We start from the raw sequence: 22,888 nt of genomic DNA, 5'->3' as shown, positions 1-22,888 counted from the left end.
CAAACGATTGATCCTCGGGCTAGAATAAGTAATCATCAAATCAATGATTTTGATACATTGTAACATTGCTTTTCTATTTGTACCTCGTTTTGTTTAGTTCTGTTTATGCAGGCGAGTACGACTTTGTGCAAGGTTCGCTCAAGGCCGTAACGTGCTCACCGGCGCTTGCTGGTGTTATCTCGGTTTGTCATCAGCAAATGCCGATAAATATACTGTAGGTACTGTGAAAATAATCAAGTGGAAATTGCAATCTCTACATTATCTTTCAACTTTTCAGTTTTTTTTGTTTGCTAGTATTACTGGTTTTGTTATAATGGTTTCCTATTAATGTATTCTATATGTTGAATCAAGAAAAATCTGTACCATCTAACGTAGTCCTAATTTACTCATATGAGCAGTAAAAATAGGGACAAAGACTTTCGAGTGATTGATTTTCTGTATTTTTACAACCGATAATAATATTGAATTCAACCAGTATTTATTAACCGGCTATTAAAGACACCAAATGGACATCAACGAATTAAAAGCAGTACACAAATATTGTCTTATGTGTGTGTTTGTGTGTGTATGCTTTGTTATTTCGTGCAAGTAGGTCTTCAGCCCACTCGCTAAGGAATTCCCCCACAGATCTTCCCCATCTTCACCCACTAACTAGACCCTCAACGTCAGAGCCCCACGAGCGTCTTCTAATCAGCTGATTGGTTTGTTGCGTTCCCTCCGGCTTGTTATTTTGCCTCACAATCATTTATCTTGATATCTTTCCGTGCCCTTCAATTTAATCTTATTTGCCTAATATATTTTCTTTATTGGCCAGCACCAGCACCTGAATTATCCCCGTCCTAGTTCCAGTTCATGCATTGACTTAGCTGAGGAGCTCCACTTAAAAACATCGCAAAGAAACTACGATTGATGTGATGGGCGAGTGATGCATCCTGCTCGCTCAATACTACACAGCCAGGCTAATTGTTTCCAGTAGGATATTTTACTCCTTGACAACGATGAAAAAACTACTATCTTGTTACTGCTCGTCGGTATATATAGTAATACTCTTTTATGTTTAATGCTCTGCTCAAATCTAGGATTCTTGAACAAATACAATCTACATTTCCCTATCATAATGATGTCAATAATTATTATCTACTCAAGAAGTTTGATTAGCAAGGAAAACACAAAACAATTCGAAACTCTCCCACTAAATACAGATACGTTGATAATTGCAGGCAATACAATCGTGAATTCAACTTTATTGAAGTTTTGTGAGAGAGATTTGGGTGAATTCTCAATGAGTGATGAGTAAAAGGTAAAACAACTGAGAAGTAATTTCTCTGAGTTGAAGATCAGGCAGTTTCGGTTCTCAAAATCATGGTATTTCGAAAAACTATTCCACGAAGTTAGGCCTATATTTTTATCACATCATCTTCATCATGATATCGCTTCAGTCTGTCTTATTCACATGAAGAGGAAAGTAGAAGAATAAGTAATTTTGTCATGATAATTTTGGAAAACTTGAGTGGATAGCAAACAGGATGAGTTGGATGTTTTTTGAGAGGGAATTAGGTTTGTGTAATAAGGGAGCGACATGCAGAATGTAATAGCAGCCCGGAGAGTAGTCGTTCCACATTCTAGGCCACACCCACTTTGTAGGCACTTCCACCATAGAATTTAATAATTCTTTTGACATATGAGCGAGGGTATGAGCTGCTCACACATGGAGCAAATTCTGTGAAAAATCACGTGAATTCATCCAGGGTGTCAGCAGACTGAATATGAAAATTCATCTCATATGAGGAAAGTGTATGAAAAGTTATCCTGGTTCATTTAGAATAACTAGGTTAGAGGAAATTCATGAAATTATATTAGTCGTGCTGCTGAGCTCTTGAAATACAATTGGAGGGAGTGTGAATGAATTTGTGGTGATGATATGATCATGAAGGTTCATACCCTCAGTTCAGCATTCTACAAGAATGAGTGCAAGTGCTTGATATCATAAGGTAATATCATATCTTAATATCATATTTCAAAAAATATGGTACGGTAATATTATGTATGGTAATATGATTCGGCCACCCTAATATTCTTATAATGCAATAATCACGAGTGGTATACTTATTTATATGGTATGATGAATATATAGGATAATGTATAATAATATTGAGTTTCAATTGAGTTTTATATTATATTAGAATATTATTTCAACGAGCTAATGATGAATTGTACATATAATTCATATCATGAATATGACAGAATCCCAATGATAGTCCCAATTGACAGAGTCCTAAACGACCGAAACGCTATATTTTCCCAAACGGCCGAAAAGTACTTTTTCCTACAGATACCCTGAAAAGTGACCATTTGTGCACTGATTGCAGGCTGCAAAGAATCACTTTTCCGCACTAGTGCGCAAAGTGAGTACTTTGCGTACTCCAGATTTGCAGCATGAAACGCAAAATAGTTAGTAGGTTATATGGAGCACCAGTGCAGCAAAATCAAAATTAAGTTGGTAACAGTGACTGCTGTGGCTGCTATAGTGAGCAGAGGTGCAACGAAGCACAACGCGCTAATTATTAAGTAGATATTATAACCAAGGAAAACGACAGCACAGTGCCACCACAGCACACACCACACAGCCGCCTCGCCATTCAAACACTACTACATTATTCAGGCAATTTTACCCATAATTACCCACTTTTCATATTCAATGGTAACTGTAGGAAAAATTTAATGTGAAATACGTGCGCAAAGTTCGTTTGCTGCACTCAAGAAACCATTCCGCCCTCGCCTACGGCTCGGGCGTAAACGTTTCTTTCGATGCAGCAAACTGTCACTTTGCGCACTAGTTGCACAAATAACTATTCCCAATTGGCAGAACGCTTTCTGTAATTCGCGACAAACTAGAGAAACTTTGGGAAACCTATCACTTTCTGTCGTTTGGGAAACCTATCACTTTCGGTCGTTTGAGAAACCTATCACTTTCTGTCGTTTGGAAAACCTATCACTTTCGGTCGTTTGGGACTCTCAACACTTTTGGTCGTTTGGGACTTTCACCACTTTCGGCTCAATGCAACAAACAACGTTTTCTGTCGATTGGGAAAATTCTTAAAGTTATCTATCATTTGAGATTCGGCTGGATGAGAATGTTTCAGTTTCAATATTTCATTAATTCGAGCGAATGAGAAAAAATTAGAATACTTCTAAATCTGCAACTCGATGTACAAGCTTGCCTTCTCTCTAAATGAATAGGCGAACTTGTTTTTGAGACCTCAACTCCTCCGTGGTTTCTCGACTGATTTTGTTAGTTCAAGTCTCATTATGAAATAACTAATCGAGTCTTACATTTTGAAAAACATCATCGTGGACAAGATGAATGAACGAGAAAAGTTTCAATTTTTGACTGCTATGATAGAGAATATGATAAAGACGAAGAGAGAGATTAATTTATTGATTGATTGAATACTTTATTTATGTACATTACAATATATACTGGCTTATACACTGTGATGAATCTTTCAAATAGATCTCATGAAAAGAGAGGAAAATTGTGATTACCTTTTAAAATGAAAGAATTTGCTAAAGGAATAGTTAGCGACCGAGCGATAACACTTACTTATCAGTAACTGTGTATTAGATAAGAGTACCGTTCTGTACTGAATATTTTCTAGGAAAATTATTCAATAAAATTATAATTATTTTGCAAATAAAGCACAAATTGTTTATGAATCGCTCACTGATTTTGAGGTTACACTTTGTTTACTATCGAACAGATGTTTTTAAAACAGTTCGAACGCAGCTGACTAATTCAAAGTATTGTCAAATGTCACGCTGGCTTCACGTAAGATATAATACCATCTCTAAAAATTAAAACTATCCATAAAGGATCAAGAATTTCAAATAAAAAAATAAAATGTATGTGTTATCGTTGAAATTATTTATTATTTAAGAAATTATATTATATGTCAGGTCTTATTGTAACTAAATAGGTCATAGCATGAAATTATATTATTGATAAAATGGCAGAAATTAATTATAACAATCTCAAACCTAATAAAAATTGTACAAGAGTATTAATTCATTAACGATTTAATTCAACTGAACCACATGGTAATTAAATCTCTTTGGCAGGTCTAAGCCAATCACAGTGCATAGAAATAGCACCAAGAAGGTGATCGTTTGAAAGCAACACATGTTAATCTATTATCAGACAACAACCCTGCCTTATCATTTACGCTAGCACATGTACATTGTATGAGAGGAACTATGTCTATAAGATTAAGCAGTTTTAAGAATTACATAAATTAAATTATTATTGTAATTAAAGGAATTGTATTCTACTGCTTGCCACTGACGTCATGTTTACGTCACAAGCGTTCTACCAATGGCAAATTTTTATGCAAATTATTACATCGAGATTCTGAGAAGCAAGGTCTAGCCTAGAAGCTTAGAGAAAAAAGACAGCACTTCCCTTTTGAAATCCTCACCGTGCAGATCTCTTTTTATAGTTACCAAGACCTATTTGTGAAAATTTCTTGTTCGATTTTAAATGTTCTATTTGTGAGCCGATATTTTAGGCCAATTTATTTGTTATTTGTAAATTTCTGTTTTCATCAATCGATAAATTAGAAGTTTAAAGTAAATTATCCCATAATTAATTTGGTGAAGGAAATATTAAATTAAAATTCCCCACGTGCTGAAATTGAAGCCTGGATTGCCGCCGATCAAACGATTTTTGATCTAAAGAAGAAAACCACGACCGCCAAGGAAATTCACGTGAGTTATAAGTTTTAAAAGGGGCCCCAATCTACGCTTCGAAAATATTTCAGTGCAGAAAAACATAAATTTTTCTTCGTTAAATTATTGGCCACGCCGACAAGCGCTTTAGCATTAAGAGTCTAGAATTTATTCATATTAATTTATAAGAATTTGTAGTTGATTAACTATCCTCCGCTGCCAGAACCACGACCCCGAGCATCTTCAAAAATATTTATAATTCATTTTTTCACTATTTTTTCAAACTGTTAATTTTATCAATTGTAAAATTCTGTTGAATCACGCATGGTATCATGCAAGCACAAGAAAATTTTTAACTATTCTATTAATGCTAAATTATTATTAACCTGTAAATCAAATTCTGAATCTGCACTGTATGATTACATATTTATTGTAATATATTTCAGTTTTGTTAATTCGCTTTCTGAGTTCGATTATTTCTTAAGCCTGTCAATTATTGTGTCTGATACGTTCTATATCATCAAGAACCGATCGAATACGATCATTGGAATAATTGAATTAAGCTGGATATTGGAACAGGTCTAAGTGGATGTAGCGAGTGGGGTCAGATCGAGATATTTATTCTTTGTCCTTACCTGCTCATATATCAGCTTTTATCTGTTACCTACCTCGACTTAGGAGCGAACACATCAATTGTACAGCAGTGGCAGCCATAGATCATATAAATTCCTACAATAGAGCTTAAAACCCGACAAGACTCTGTTCTCGAAATATATTCTGAACGATATTTGGTCCAAATACCGTATTTTAATCCTTCAGAACTTATTAGAGACGCAGTCCCGTAAATTATCTACATCGGGATTTTTGCTCGACCTGTATGATTTTGTATGCTCATTCTTCACAGGTAATAATTTTAAGGTATCCGTCTTCAGTGTTTAGCGATCGCTACACTGCTTATAAAAATTTCATCACTATACAATTTGTCATTAGAAGAATCAAGGGTGAGCGAGCGTTTAGGCCTCCCGCGATTCCGACAATTGTATTGAATCTTGTAGTGAATCAATCAGTCTGGTGTACATTCAGCGTCCACGCACGCAATTACAAAATTTATAGCCGCTACACCATTGACTCAGTACAAGATTCACTCTACATGTGTGAAGCCGTTAAAAAACGCACCACATGATTTGGCGCCCAACAGTGATAGGCATTGAAGAGGTGGATAATCGACTACGAGGATTATTTAGTTGCTCAGTATACTATAGCGCTGACAACGGGAAAATTTGTGAAAAATTCATGGTTGTGAATTTTTTCGAATTTAATATTGACTGTTCACTGTTATATAAAATAACAAGAAGTACCATACCCAATTTTTGAACGGAAAAGAAATTTATCGATTGATGAATTTTTAGAGAAAAAATCGAACTCAGAATTTTATTATCGTGTTATTCGAAAATTGGTCATACTATAAGTCATAGGTATAAGAGATATCATAAGAAAGGTCATATTATTTGAAGAATATTAGGTCTATATTGAAACAATTTATAAATATTTACAGAAAAGAGGATTGAAGTTATTTACATTTTTAAAAGTTTTTAAAACATAAAGAGGGAAGTAAAATTAAATCACGGATATATTGCGGAATAATTCAAACAAAACACTGCCCCTTCTATATAAAATTTTGCAAAGAACACTAGCCTATATATTGAATTGCGGCAAGAAATTATAAAAGTAAAATATTTATAATAATAGTAATAATAAATTATAAGAGGCGTACCTGTATTACCGCATAAGTGTTCACTGTGTATCCTGTATGTTCGTGTCATTTTTATGTTAACGATATTGCTAACTTGACTCATTTTATCACTGAGCACATTGTTAAACCACTTTTTTCTGTATTTCACTCACTACGAAGCTATAGCAATTTCTATTGGATTTCTTATTAATTATTTTGTATATCACAACACTTTCACGTTTTTTATTCACCGCACACGTTCGTCGCGTTATTCTCTCACAAACCATGGCAGGAAACGACCAGGTCAATCCAAGTCTGTCGGACACCGAGGACATCTCACCCGATTGTTCGCCGCCATCCGCATCCATCACCGCAGCCGCCGATTTCCATCCCAATGTACTGGATGATTTATCTTCGACACAGGTGGAGGAGAGCTGCATCCTAGTGGAAGATCCGTCGGCAGCCCAAGAGCCGGAGGATGAAACATCGGGAGAGCATACGGACGACGACGCCCCAGAAACAGGAACTCCCATTTCTCGCACCGTTGCTCGGATGAAGAACCAGCGGATGACCGTTAGATGTGCACCCACCTCCATGCCAGATATGAGCGCCCTACTGGAAGCAATGAACAATATGATTAAAGGACAGGAACAAATGAAGGAAGACAACAAACAAACAAAGGAAGAATTAAAAGAAGACAATAAACAAGCAAGGGAAGAATTAAAGAAGGAAATTCAAGAAATAAAAGAAGACAATAAACAAGCAAAGGAAGAATTAAAGAAGGAAATTCAAGAGGTAAAGAAAGACAACAAGCAAACCAATGAAGCAATAAACAAGCTGAATAAGGAAATTCAAGAAGCAAAGAAGACAAATGAACAGGGTTTGGAGAAGTTGAGTCAGCGAATGGACCAAGCATTCCATGATACCGATAACACCATCAAAGATTTAACCGAGCGTCTGGATAAATCCATTGTAGAAACAAATAACCGATTGGATCAGATATCACAAGATATGCATACGAAGGTAGTCAACGTCGAGGTCACCTTAAAAGAACACATACGCGTGGAGATGGATACTCTGAAAGAGAAAGTAGTTGAGCAAGCCAAACAGCATTGCACCAAAGCAGGAGAGCAGATAACTCAGGGCGTGCAGGCCAAACTCAATGAACATATCTCTACATGTCAAAATGAACACGAGGACATTATACGGCGAGTAGAAGGGCAACTTGAACCAGTTACATCCAATATAACAAATTTGAAGAGCCATGTTAACACCCTGAGTGAAAAGCAGACTACTATCAGCTCTCAGGTGGACAGCTTGGCTATACAATACAGCGACCTGCATAGACGATGTGATACTGCCGCCGAGCAAAGGAAGAGTGTTGATGCCGAGGTCCGAAAAAGATTTGAGCAGACGGATACCCGAATCACTCAGATGGAAACCCGCATAAGTCACTCTCGAGCCAACCTAGAACTGTCATCGCCCTCAGAGTCGTACAACACCACCACAATTTTTCAAAACCTAGGACATTTTGATGACACTCCAGCGTCTATGCCCCCAAAACCCTTCGTCGAACAACTGAGATCTGTTCAAGAACTTACCCCCACACCCTGGCCCATATGGAAATTCAAATTATTCACTCTGTTGTCTGGAGAACCATTACTTTTCCTTCACGGACGCGCCGCCGAATTTAATAGTTTATCCGAATTCATAGATGCCTTCCTAGAGCAATATTGGGGACAAGATCGACAGCGAGTCATACTATCTGATATCGTATCCTGCAAATATTCACCTCGAAGTGGCCAAACATGCACCGCCTTTGTATCAAACATTCGATACAAAAATTCACAATTGGATACACCTTTTGCCGAGTTAGCACTCACTCAGATCATTATCCGGAAACTGCCTTACCCCGTACAGATGGCACTAGCGACTAGTCATGTTAAGACCATCAAAGAATTGGAAAATCATCTCCATGAAATTCAAGCAGTGCATCGCGAAGATTACAACTTCACTGTGCAACAAGAACATCCGCATCAAGATCACCAACCCCAACAAAATACTCCTTCTTTTTCTAATGTCCGTCGTCCCTTTAATTCTGCAAATAACCAGGACCGCAACACAAATTCTCAACAGCGACCAAATAAAGAAAACCAACCAGAAAGTAGGAGGAATTTCCAGAACCACAACCAGCAGTCTGATACAAACAGGAGAAACGCGTACTACCATGACGGACGAGACCGTATAAACCAACACCGTAACCCATACTCCAACAACGCCGCGCATAGCAGGAACAACAACTATAACCGGATGGGAAATGCGAGCGCAAATCAGCATCAAACGACGCCCAACGAAAATCAGGGAAGAAAATCGGATATGGCTGAGAAAACACAAGGGTCATCAACGCCGCAGAAAATCTGACTATATGGAAATCACCCGCCACAGTCGCCCATCACCTGTCTACACACGGAGAGAAATGGTAATCAATTAGCAGAAGAACAACCGCCAAGTAAAAATATTGATCCGTCACTCCCGCCAGTCGAAATAGTCCAAGGCAAGAAACCGAAACTCAGAGGAGTCTACCGTCGTTGCCGCTCTATACGGTTTAAGCCTACTCAACCTGCAAAAATGAATAGAATGGAAAATCTAGACAACCTCACCGCTCCAGATACAGGAAAAGAATCTACATGTCTTACCGCGCTATATAATAACATCAGAGAAACCTTGCTAGAAGAAGAAAACTCCAGCATTCAAGAAATACATGAACATTTTCAAACCTATATAACCATACAAATAGCCAGCCTACAATTCAAAGCTCTCATAGATACTGGATCACAAGTCAGCCTAATCCAGAATGACTCTTATTCCCGCCTGAAAAACATAACAGAAATAGCCACATTACCGTTAACCTCAACCTACCTATCAGGTGTCACACCAGGACGTCGCCTCCGAATATCTAAACAATGCCTCCTGGAGATCCAAGTCGAAGGAAAGTGCTTCCCATACTCCTTCCTGGTATTACCTGCAAACGGACCACACATTATTATTGGTGCTGATTTCTTAGCCCATTATAACTCAAACATAAATTTCAAAAATCTCGAACTACAGTTAACTGACAATAGCAACCGGACTAGTATCAATACTCAGATAGTATTAAAGGCCAATGCGGGAGATGTAAGAGTAGTGAGATATCACATGGTTGAAGACTACATTCCTGAAAAAGAATACAAGGTGCAATACAGAGAAGGTGAAGAAAGTGAAATGATGAGTCATGATTCAGTGGATGACTACAGCTTGGAAAATGAAACACCAGATGATACCGACATTCTGATGGAAAAGTTACTGAATGAGATTGATAACAATTCTGAATGGGGGCTCGCAATCAAACAATCCATGAAAGAAATGTTCATAAAAAATCGTGCAGTATTTTCAGAACAGCCGGGATTGGCAAATCATTTTCAGTGTAAATTAGAGGTCAAACCACATGAGTCGTATTATAGAAAATCTTATCCCATCCCTTTTGCGCACCGTCAAGCAGCAGCTGCCGAAATAGATAGGATGGAAAGACTAGGCATTATCGAACCATCCACATCGCATTATAGTTTGCCTATTACCTGCGTTTCGAAGAAGGACGGCTCCACCCGACTCTGTCTCGACGCCCGCCAGCTGAACATGATTCTCGACGACGACCGTGAAGCTCCCGCCCAGATCGATCAGGTGTTGCAGACGTTCCATGGCAAGACCATATACTCCACCGTCGACCTCAGCGCCGGATATTGGCAGGTACAAGTGGCAGAAGAATCTCGGGATTACCTGTCCTTCCTCTTCAACGGCCGAAATCTCAGGTTCACCCGACTTGCCTTTGGGATCAGAAACGCAATGGCTATATTTATACGCTGCCTAAGACAATCAATCGGTGAAGACATTTCAGACTTTTGTGCTCTTTACGTTGATGATGCAATAAATTTCATCACAGAGTGTGGCAGAGCATATTCAACACCTTGATGTAGTATTCGGTAGACTAATAAAATGTGGTATGAAATTAAAATTATCAAAATGTGAATTTTTTGCCAAGAAAGTCAAATACCTCGGGCACATCATAACTGATAAAGGTATCATGCAGGACATTGACAAATTAGCAGCTATAAAAAACTTTCCATCTCCATCAAGTCGTAAACAGCTTCAACGTTTTATTGGTTTCCTACAATTCTATCGTCGCTTTAACAAACAGATGTCTCATTATACAGCACAACTGAGTCATGTTTTATCATCCTCTAAACCATGGATATGGGGGCTCAAGGAAGATGAAATTTTCAACCAGTTGAAGGATGCTTTTTTGAAAGCTGTTATATTGAATCATCCAAATCTCAACCAACCTTTTCATATAAATGTTGACGCATCGGATTACGCCTTAGGTGCGGAAATTTTTCAATATGATGAGAAAGGAGAAAAAGGAGTCATAGCATTTTTTAGCAAAACTATGAATGCAGCCCAGAAGAAGTACACAGTCACGGAAAAAGAACTACTAAGCATTGTCGAAGTATGCAAGAAATATAGAACGTTGTTGTTAGGCCAAAAGATTTTTGTTAACACCGACCATAAGGCCCTGACTTTCTTCAAAACAGCCAAGTTAACCAACAACCGACTGTCTAGATGGTTTCTGTTATTGCAAGAATTCGATTTAGAACTCACTCACCTGCCAGGTAAACGAAATCAAACTGCTGATTTCTTGTCCAGAGAAGGAAGTGACACCTATGCCAATGAAACGACATTCCAATGCTATGTAGCCGAAGATCAACCAGTGCCGTTACCCTTCAATATATCGCCGCTCCTGCACACCGAACTCCTCACATCTGAAAAATTTAAAAACGCACAATCAATGGACAATAAAATCACAGATCTCATTCGCAAGTTATCCAACCCTCCAGTAGAAGAGCACCAGTATCTACAACGCTACACTGTTTTCAACGACCATTTGTTTTATAAGGCTAATAAAAACTCCGATTTTTGGCATCTAGTCATACCACACACCCTAGAAAAGGACGTAATTTTGGAAACACATGAACGAATTGGTCACTTTGGTATAAAGAAAACAATACATGCCCTGAAAACGTGTTGTTACTTCAAAGGATTGAACAAAAAGGTTACACAGTTAATAAGAGCCTGCGACATCTGTCAAAAAACAAAGCATAACCGTTTTCACATAGCAGGAGAAATGATACCCATCTTGCCCTCACAACCACTTGAATTAATATCAGCTGACATCTATGGGCCACTACCTCAGTCTATGCACCAAAAACTCTTTATTTTCGTCTTAACCTGCCTGTTCTCAAAATATACAATGTTCTTCCCTATTGGTAAAATCACTGGTGAAAAATTAGCCAGATGCATCACCGAAAGATGGACCAATGAAGTTGGTAAACCACAGCGCATATTGTCAGATAACGCAACCTATTTTTGTAGTGCCAAATGGAAACAAATTTTAGAACAAGCCGGCATTAAAACATCAAGAGTCTCAGCATACACTCCCAGTGCAAATCCAGTGGAAAGAAAAATGAAAGAAATTTCAAGATTTATGAGGGCATATAGCAGTCACCGTCATCAACAATGGGTCAAATATGTACCGTTCCTAGAACACTGCATTAATAACTGTGTAAGTGACAGTACCGGGTACACTCCCCATGAAATTATATTTGGCACAAGAAACGAATCATTTATTCAGAGCCTAATCAAGTTTCCAAATCCGGATAAACCTAACCCAAACTTATACCAACTGGTTCGCAATAGGTTAGACAAATCCGCAAAACAAAGGAAGAAATACCATGACAAGGCTACAAAGAAATTCAAATATGAAGTCGGAGATGAAGTACTGGTAAAAGCACATAAATCTTCAGATGCCCTAGGCAAGTTAACTAAAAAATTCTTCCATCTTTACACAGGACCGCATCGAGTGACCGACGTTTCACAACACAACACCATCAAGATTCAAGATTCCGAGAACGCCAATAATCACTGGTGGGAAAACGTGATTAATGTAAAACCCTACCGAAGAGCCTAATCAATAAACAATTTCAACTCATCTAATAAACAACAATTCACTTCAAAAGAAGAAATTGAAATCAACTTTAAATCAAGAAATAAAACTGAAAACAACTTTAAGAATTTACCAACCTGATCAAGCCATCCACCTCGTGTCAGAGTCATCACCGAAACAATCGCCTGGTATCATCTGCACAACTGAAAAAATAGAAACAAGAATTATAGTATCCACGGAAAATAATTATAAATTAGAAATAACATGAAATTAGTAGTGAATAGGAGGAAAGAAAAATAAACAAAGTTTATTTGAAAAATGTGTAAATCTAACCTTGCAATACAGAATCGATAGAAAAAATCTATTCAGAACCAAAGCCTGTTCGATAATTTTCTTCGTCCCACCAACCAATGTGTGCGAAATCACAGAGTCAATGTATAGGAATCAAAGCAATATCGTTATTTAATTATTGTAACCTATTATTTAATGTGAAATTATAAGCAAAAAACGCAACCAAAAATATATATTTATGTTAATTTGCACGAAATGCGCATGTTCTATGTCATATAAATGTATTGCTAAAAAAGCTAAAAAGAAAATGAAATTCTTACCTTCAAATGTGAAATTTATTACTATTGCATCAAAAGATCATGAATTGAAATTCAAATTGATAAATATAATCTTAAAGACTTAATATTTGTAACCAACATTGATAAAAATCAAGAAAGCCATTTCAAGTGTAACCCTGTTTGTACGCAACGTACTAAGCGCAGATAAGGAATTGCTCGAGTCAAACGGTAGACGATTGTCAAGTCACTGAAGTAAAATCACACTCTCACCCAATTTATGTAAAAGCCAAACCAAAGAGTCGAAACTTGTAATAACCATGAAAAAATGATGAAAATCTATATTTGTTGCAAATACTGTTCAAATCTTAAGAAGTAATATGTGAAATTTTGTATATTTGTTATAGTTATGGGTCTGCTCATAAGCCACCCGTGAATGGAAGTTGTGGAGTTGTTTTAATGAAGGATCCAAAGAGACCTCATTAATTATTGTATTTCGATTGTATCCAATGGAAGGAACAATCAATTATTTATTTTCTCGTAGCCAAAAGTGCACGATATATTGTTTTTAGTGTTAAGTGTGGAGTTTTCGTAGAAGTAAGGAGATGAAATAGTGTATTCATCACAATATCGGATTTTTCAAATAGTCATTGTTTCGACTCGTCTCCCAATTACCTATTTAAAATATCCTGGGGGCTTTTGTGTGATGAATCTTTCAAATAGATCTCATGAAAAGAGAGGAAAATTGTGATTACCTTTTAAAATGAAAGAATTTGCTAAAGGAATAGTTAGCAACCGAGCGATAACACTTACTTATCAGTAACTGTGTATTAGATAAGAGTACCGTTCTGTACTGAATATTTTCTAGGAAAATTATTCAATAAAATTATAATTATTTTGCAAATAAAGCACAAATTGTTTATGAATCGCTCACTGATTTTGAGGTTACACTTTGTTTACTATCGAACAGATGTTTTTAAAACAGTTCGAACGCAGCTGACTAATTCAAAGTATTGTCAAATGTCACGCTGGCTTCACGTAAGATATAATACCATCTCTAAAAATTAAAACTATCCATAAAGGATCAAGAATTTCAAATAAAAAAAATAAAATGTATGTGTTATCGTTGAAATTATTTATTATTTAAGAAATTATATTATATGTCAGGTCTTATTGTAACTAAATAGGTCATAGCATGAAATTATATTATTGATAAAATGGCAGAAATTAATTATAACAATCTCAAACCTAATAAAAATTGTACAAGAGTATTAATTCATTAACGATTTAATTCAACTGAACCACATGGTAATTAAATCTCTTTGGCAGGTCTAAGCCAATCACAGTGCATAGAAATAGCACCAAGAAGGTGATCGTTTGAAAGCAACACATGTTAATCTATTATCAGACAACAACCCTGCCTTATCATTTACGCTAGCACATGTACATTGTATGAGAGGAACTATGTCTATAAGATTAAGCAGTTTTAAGAATTACATAAATTAAATTATTATTGTAATTAAAGGAATTGTATTCTACTGCTTGCCACTGACGTCATGTTTACGTCACAAGCGTTCTACCAATGGCAAATTTTTATGCAAATTATTACATCGAGATTCTGAGAAGCAAGGTCTAGCCTAGAAGCTTAGAGAAAAAAGACAGCACTTCCTTTTGAAATCCTCACCGTGCAGATCTCTTTTATAGTTACCAAGACCTATTTGTGAAAATTTCTTGTTCGATTTTAAATGTTCTATTTGTGAGCCGATATTTTAGGCCAATTTATTTGTTATTTGTAAATTTCTGTTTTCATCAATCGATAAATTAGAAGTTTAAAGTAAATTATCCCATAATTAATTTGGTGAAGGAAATATTAAATTAAAATTCCCCACGTGCTGAAATTGAAGCCTGGATTGCCGCCGATTAAACGATTTTTGATCTAAAGAAGAAAACCACGACCGCCAAGGAAATTCACGTGAGTTATAAGTTTTAAAAGGGGCCCCAATCTACGCTTCGAAAATATTTCAGTGCAGAAAAACATAAATTTTTTCTTCGTTAAATTATTGGCCACGCCGACAAGCGCTTTAGCATTTAAGAGTCTAGAATTTATTCATATTAAATTTATAAGAATTTGTAGTTGATTAACTATCCTCCGCTGCCAGAACCACGACCCCGAGCATCTTCAAAAATATTTATAATTCATTTTTTCACTATTTTTTCAAACTGTTAAATTTTATCAATTGTAAAATTCTGTTGAATCACGCATGGTATCATGCAAGCACAAGAAAATTTTTAACTATTCTATTAATGCTAAATTATTATTAACCTGTAAATCAAATTCTGAATCTGCACTGTATGATTACATATTTATTGTAATATATTTCAGTTTTGTTAATTCGCTTTCTGAGTTCGATTATTTCTTAAGCCTGTCAATTATTGTGTCTGATACGTTCTATATCATCAAGAACCAATCGAATACGATCATTGGAATAATTGAATTAAGCTGGATATTGGAACAGGTCTAAGTGGATGTAGCGAGTGGGGTCAGATCGAGATATTTATTCTTTGTCCTTACCTGCTCATATATCAGCTTTTATCTGTTACCTACCTCGACTTAGGAGCGAACACATCAATTGTACAGCAGTGGCAGCCATAGATCATATAAATTCCTACAATAGAGCTTAAAACCCGACAAGACTCTGTTCTCGAAATATATTCTGAACGATATTTGGTCCAAATACCGTATTTTAATCCTTCAGAACTTATCAGAGACGCAGTCCCGTAAATTATCTACATCGGGATTTTTGCTCGACCTGTATGATTTTGTATGCTCATTCTTCACAGGTAATAATTTTAAGGTATCCGTCTTCAGTGTTTAGCGATCGCTACACTGCTTATAAAAATTTCATCACTATACAATTTGTCATTAGAAGAATCAAGGGTGAGCGAGCGTTTAGGCCTCCCGCGATTCCGACAATTGTATTGAATCTTGTAGTGAATCAATCAGTCTGGTGTACATTCAGCGTCCACGCACGCAATTACAAAATTTATAGCCGCTACACCATTGACTCAGTACAAGATTCACTCTACATGTGTGAAGCCGTTAAAAAACGCACCACAACACTTATATAAAATAGCTTACAATACAGCAAAATTATAGATGAATTTTCATAATGTAGACTAAGAATATAATTATTGAATTGTATATGATACGAAAAAAGCAATTTGTAATAACTAAAGATAATATTGTTATGCATCTACATAAATCGGCGAAGCTTCGGACATATCAATGTCCATTCTTCGGAAAGAATATTTAAAATATCCTTCCCCCTAACTCTCTACCAAAACGTTAATTCCATTAATTCAACTAAGGATTTATTTATAAATGAAAATATTGTAAAAGTTTTAATTAATATGAATATTCAAGAGAAAGAAAAACAGAAAATTGATAAAGTAAAATAATTATATAGGTGGATAAGATCAAATCATCTATTAATAAAATGGAGTAGAGAGAGAGAGAGAGAGAGAGAGAGAGAGAGAGAGAGAGAGAGAGAGAGAGAGAGAGAGAGAGAGAGAGAGAGAGAGAGAGAGAAGAAGAACTACAGATTCCACTGATATGTCCTTGAATTCAGCTCCGGGCTTAATCATACTGGAGAACGTATGATTGATGTCGTTAAAATTTTTGTAAACGTCTCTTCCTTGGCTATCCGAATAAAATCTCACATTCATCGACCTTTATTTGATACGTTTTGGAGGTGTTGAGGACCAGCATTCCGGCGATTGAGGATGAATAACTTGCTCAACATGTGTAATGGGCTGTTAATCACAAATTTCCAGCACTGAAAATCCATTCTCTCCATAAATTGAGGGATTTGGAATCGAGGGAGGTAATCTCTTGGTAGCATGTTCATTACCGGTATTTTTCGGGCCTAGAGCTCTTGGAGTGGGGAAGCAGGAAGTTTACTGACTGTATTTTTAATTATTGTAGGACGTTTCACAATGCAGTGTGGTTGTTTCCCCGATGGAGATTTCAAAGGCCTATTATTTGAAGATACCTTAGCTTTTGCTTCAATCTCAATTCTGTCCTCCCATCTACGCTGCCTTTCTTCCATTAATTGAAGTTCTTTACATTCCAGTTTTTTGTGAAGTTCAGAACAATCCGAGCATGTCATTTTACTTTTGGTTTGAGTTGGCATGTGAATGAAAGATTTTAGTCTCACTATATATAGGCTATAACTTTACAATTAAAAATAAAAACAAAAGAGAATAATATCGCACTTCAGTAAATATTCACAACGATTCAGTATAACTAATGAGATTAGAAGAGAACGATATTTGAGTTAGATGCAGGAAAGTTAGTGGAGGGGTATGAAAAATATGTATACGGTATACAAAGAAAGAAAAGGTAGAAAACATAAAGAGTTAGTGAAGATCAAAAATTATAATTTAATAATCAATAATTATTGATCAATTCATCAATTCGATCATCAATTATTAATCATCAAACGTGGTAATAGATTTTCATGAAATTTGACAGGAGTGTTCTTTTTAAAATTGCGCGTCTACGTATATACAAGGTTTTAGGAAATTTCGCATTTCGAGGATAATATAAAAGGAAAAAAATTAAATTCCAAGGAATAAAATGGGAACAATTAGCTTCTAAGAGCTTTGATGATGAGTTGATGAGACCATACAGATTAGGTAATGTAAAATCAGATTTAAGCAGCTAGTAGAAACGTAGAAAGTGGGGACAGCTCACGTCACAAGTATTGTGAGTCCTGTCACGATTTCCATTGAGATCGAGCTTCCCTTTGATTTCAAAGTAAGTGGAGGAATAATTTCCGAGGTGTTATCAGCTGGGAATTGTTGTGAGAGGTTTCCATTCTGTTTGCACAGGGTGAGTTCTCTGTATGACGGGGGCGAATCTAACGTTCTCAAGAAACGCAATCCTCGAAGATTATTGCTGAGCAGTCAATTCTCTTATCAGATGCTCTGTACAATCAGGCAGCAATGATATCGACTGACCAGTTAGTCGACAGTCTGTTTCGCGTGTTTCTCTCATATTAAAACTCCCTAACCATTTGGTGGCTTGCCTACTAGAACTTGTGCTTTGCATTCCGGTTATAATTCACTGTCATTATTGGTTGATGAATCCATAATTCTACTGTTAATTGTTTTTCAAGATCAAAAGTCCTTCTACAATGAAGTACTTTGAACTCACATTGGGAATACAATTGGTTCGATAATGATGATCATAGTAATAAGCATGTCTAAATTAGTTATACTGTTATACGAGGTTCATTTCTATTTAAACTTCCGATGTGTCATATGACAGAAGAATTCGTGTAAGAGAATAATTCTTTCACTTCAGATGATTCCCCAATTTAATTGCCGTGAACGTTGTGACATTTATCATACCTGTGGACCACCCTACCAAAACTCTTTTCATGAAATTCAGCCGACAAAAATGAGTTCAAGTGAGCTTATATCCTTCTTTTGGACCTCCTCGTTAGTTTACAAACTCTATCTTCAAAGTGAGGTATTGATTTTTGGGAAAAATTATGAGAACCAGTGGCCAAGGCAGGTTTCTATAGTCGGTGATCGAAACTATCCCATTTTATTCGCTGGAAAAGCCGTTTGGTTGCATCATTACTTTGAGGCCGAGTTGTCATGGATCACAAAGATTCCAGAAGTAATTTCAACATTTCAACTGACGTCTTCAAATTTCCACCACCATCTATGCACAATATCACCACTCATAACGTATGCTGCGTGAACTTGAATCATCCTTTGTCGAATTAAAGTTGAAATATTGCTTTTTGCTTGCAAAAACAAATAAAAATGATACGCAACTGGCACTTGGGTTCTATTCATGATATGGCTGCATCGAACACAGGTCGTTTGTTGGGTATGACAAGGTGTTCAGATTTGTGAAAATCACCCTATACCGTTTGGCTGTGTCTTTTAATGAATTATGTGTTCGGAAGTTGGAAAAAATTACCCTCGTGAAATAAATTGCATAAAGTTACTGAGATGAGTCAGGAGTAGTTAAATTTATATTTTATTTTAATGATCATGTTTCCTTAACAAATAAACGAGTTAATTATTCCTAACATTATGAAAATTATCCTCATAGAAGAATTATTTTGTTCATTCAACAACATTGAATATTGCTCAACCTTCAAAAATCATGATAATTATCAATAATAACAAAATGAAACTCGTATCATTCAGTGCAGTAGAACTTTTGAAATCGTGAGAATAGGTCATCAGGTTAATCCATCTCAGTGGAATAGAGCGGTTGAATAATGTTACAAAATTTCTCAAACTTTAGATACAGTATTTCTCTTAACTTCATACCATGATATACCACACATCATTTGAATAGAAGATTAGTCTGGAAGAAAAACAGAAAGTGGGAACGAAAATGTAAGCCAGTCGGCGCTCATTTGAATCAAATAGAATGTGCAAGTGGGAAGAAGATGATCGTTCCTTGCTTGCTCTGTTGTGAAAGAGACTCTCTTTCTCTCTTCTCCTCAACAATGTCGAGTGAGGAAGAGAGCAAGGAAACAAAAGTGAAAGAAAGAGAGAGAAATGAATAGAGGAGGAGAGAGAGTTTTAAACTTTTGACACACAGTTACAAGGCAATTAATTTTGCTCTAGCTTTAAGGACGACTGGGTACCTATGAGTGGGAGCTGAAGAGGGTCACAGGGTGCCGAACTAGCTCAGCTTCAATATTGACACAATTTCAAGAACTTTGTGCAAACTTTTCATACTCATTTTCTGTCTCTCTCCCTATCCTCTAGTGCCGATCCAAAGACTCGTTTCACTATTCTTCTAACCGATACAACCGTATTCAAATTTCCTATAAATTTTTCATTCCTTCCCTCTCTTATTCACAAATAATAAATACGTGAGATTTGATGTTTCGGGAAAATGTCGTTCCAATCCACAACTGTTTCGCAATATTCTGACGCTAAAATAATCACTCTTCACTAATCTTTCCGGCAGGGTTCATCTAGGTGCGTTGCAAACTTCTGTCTGATATCCTGGTTCGAGGGTTTCTTATCCCGCCAAAGAATGGACGTTTGATCATTTCATAAATTTCCCTACGGATTTTTTATTACCAACGCACTATCAAAAAGCTCATGTAGGCATCATCCGATATTGAAAAAAATCTAGTGAGAAAGAAGATGAAATTCGTTTTACAGTTCTTCTATATAAATAGATTTCTTATTTCTCGTTGATTTCTTATGATACAGTAATAGATTTTTCCCACAGATACCTTGAAAAGTGAGCATTTGTGCACTGATTGCAGGCCGCAAAGAATCACTTTTCCGCACTAGTGCGCAAAGTGAGTACTTTGCTTACTCCAGATTTGCAACATGGCAACAAAAAATAGTTAGTAGGTTATATGGAGCACCAGTGCAGCAAAATCAAAATGAAGTTGGTAATACTCATAGTGAGGCCCACGTTATAATGGCAGTGGAGAACAGCGTTGCCTTGCCATTATGTGACTTCATTATAGTCATTTCAATGCTTACATAACATAAACCCCCTTCAAGCAGTCAGATAAATTTTCAATTGAATTACTAATCATCATAATTCAATTATTATTATTCAATTTTAAATAAATTAAGGTTTTTATAATTAACAAAATTACACAGAAAAACATTTTATTGATTTCAGGGAATTTTACCCATAATTACCCACTTTTCATATTCAATGGTAACTGTAGGGAAAATTTAATGTGAAATACGTGCGCAAAGTTTGTTTGCTGCACTCAAGAAACCATTCCGCCCTCGCCTGCGGCCCGGGCGTAAACGTTTCTTTCGGTGCAGCAAACTGTCACTTTACGCACTAGTTGCACAAATAACTATTATTCGCAAATAATTAGCAGCAAATCATAATTCTGAACCCTACTTGAATCGAAATGTCTAAACCTTTCATATTTCACAATCACTTTCACAATCATAGTAAACGATTAAGTTCTACTGGAATTCATGTATAAAGAATGTCATCATTTCACAGACTTCTCTTCCGACTCGTGTACCTACTTCTTAAATAAAATGATGCAAACAGAAGTGGAACAGGAAAATCTCACACATAAAATGGTGCAACTGATCAGAAAAAACGTATCTAACAAAGGATAGCCAAGATACAATATCTCATATATGTCCAAATAGTACTTCGCATGCAAAGTACATTGTAGTGACAAATGCTCTTGGGACACGATGTTTGTGCAAATCACCTTTTTTCTCTCTTTTTTCCTACTTCTTGGAGCCTTATTCTCTCCACTCTCTCCCACCAATACGTTTTCCTATTTGCTTGCTCATTCCATCACCTTTCCTTTCTCCTTCCAACCATTCCTCAACATCACTGTCCCGTTCTTTGTGTTTCCTCTGAAATGTCAACTCCTACTGTGACAAACTGCATCCCATACCAAGGCGCCTTTCTTTATTCAATTTGTTCCGCTAGCGAAATAGTGGAGAATAAATTCTCGGATGACGAGAAAGATCGTGTGCCGTCTTTGACCCCAGCTCCCAAGACAAAAGGTGAGAGATGAGATATGAACGGCACTGCGAGTATCAATGTATTCCCGTGAAATGTAATAAGAGAACTGAAAACTATGGAGGTATTGAAGGTATACACTGCGTGTGATCTGGCGTTCTGTGAACATCACCCTCTCTTGAAGGAGAACTTGAGTTGAGACTATTGCCACATTGCTAGAGAGGGAATTTGTGAACTGTGAGTGATACAATAATTAGTATGGATTCACTCGTAGGCGAAATGAGCTGATTAACTTTGCTAACAATGTATGTAACTGTCAGCTGCCTCGTAACCTGGAAGTTAAGGATCTGGGAGTTCATTTTCATTCTTCCTTGAAATTCAATTTCCATGTCGAAAAAATTGTCAACAAGGCTAATCAAAGTCTGGGCTTTGTAATAAGAACCTGCAGGGACTTTAGAGGTGAAGAGAATCTTTCGTGCCTGTATAAGTCACTTGTCAGAAGTGTGCTGGAGTATGGAGCTCCAATTTGGAATCCATACTCTGGGGGTCTTATTCAGGACTTGGAGAGGGTACAGAAGAGATTTTTGAAACACTTGTTCTATGAGAGATTTTGTGTCCCGTGTCCTATTGGTTTTCCTAGCAGAGAGCTATACAGAATCTTCAATATTGATCCTATCGGTGTAAGAAGTTCTGTGATTGATCTGGTGTTCTTGCACAAGCTGTTGAATGGTTGAGTTGATACGCCCGAGCTGTTGGCCCAGATCAATATCCATGTATCTCCAATAGCACGGAGATCTACATTCTCATTCAGAGTAAATTAAAGCAGATCATTGAGTGGTTTTTTTGCTCCAATGAATCGGCTGCCCAGGCTGTTCAATACGGTTGCGGACAGAATTGACTTATTTCACCTCTGTGGGAGTCGGTTTCGTCGTGAAGTTAGAGAGGCCCTACTGGATGGAAGGGAGTATGGGAGAGTTGAACTGTCGTTGATCCATAGAGTCTGGGAGATTTAATCTTATTTCCGAGTATTTTTTTCATTTCATTCATTTCTCATTTTAGTATTTGGTGCAATACTTAAGATTGTATAATCGCTTGATGTAATTGCATTTTATATTATTGTATTATATTAATAATCATCATAAATGTTCCTACATTAAATTTTCTTATTTCTAATTAATTTGTTTAGTTGTACTTCAAATTTTCTTTGTTTTTCAAACAATTAATGTAATGGAAGCAAAATGGATCATTGATCTGTTGCTTCCACATATTCTTGTTTTCAATAAATGAAATAAACAAGCTTTTCAGATTATGAGCCATAGCTT

At 36.5% G+C, this 22,888-nt stretch overlaps 2 protein-coding genes across 2 annotated transcripts in view; both read right to left on the bottom strand.

Annotated features, from left to right (window-relative positions):
- Positions 1-22,888, bottom strand: part of LOC111047136 (CUGBP Elav-like family member 4) — a 461,039-nt gene that overhangs the window by 112,385 nt on the left and 325,766 nt on the right. The window lies entirely within an intron of this gene.
- On the bottom strand, positions 6,233-12,692 carry LOC111045909. The gene is made up of 5 exons (XM_039434514.1): positions 12,629-12,692; positions 11,154-11,310; positions 10,072-10,317; positions 9,377-9,479; positions 6,233-7,072 (listed from the first exon to the last, which is right to left on the bottom strand). Exons 2-5 carry the CDS (start codon positions 11,227-11,229, stop codon positions 6,601-6,603), a joined length of 897 nt encoding a protein of 298 aa, XP_039290448.1. The 5' UTR covers positions 11,230-11,310; positions 12,629-12,692; the 3' UTR covers positions 6,233-6,600.

Source organism: Nilaparvata lugens, chromosome 8 (genome assembly GCF_014356525.2).
Source record: "Nilaparvata lugens isolate BPH chromosome 8, ASM1435652v1, whole genome shotgun sequence".
NCBI lineage: Eukaryota > Metazoa > Arthropoda > Insecta > Hemiptera > Delphacidae > Nilaparvata > Nilaparvata lugens.
This window is presented reverse-complemented; position numbering and strand designations above follow the sequence as displayed.

Bases quoted from the DNA above. Each gene is read 5' to 3' on its own strand.
- LOC111045909 (XM_039434514.1), bottom strand. From the start codon at position 11,229: ATGTCGTTTCATTGGCATAGGTGTCACTTCCTTCTCTGGACAAGAAAT. The intron at 9,480-10,071 runs GTAATAGGCAAA...GTCCGTTTGCAG, and splicing joins CGTCCTTCTTCGAAACGCAG to GTAATACCAGGAAGGAGTAT. The intron at 7,073-9,376 runs GTAGGTTGAGGT...CATTGCTTCCAG, and splicing joins CCTGGTGTGACACCTGATAG to TAGGGCGCTCATATCTGGCA.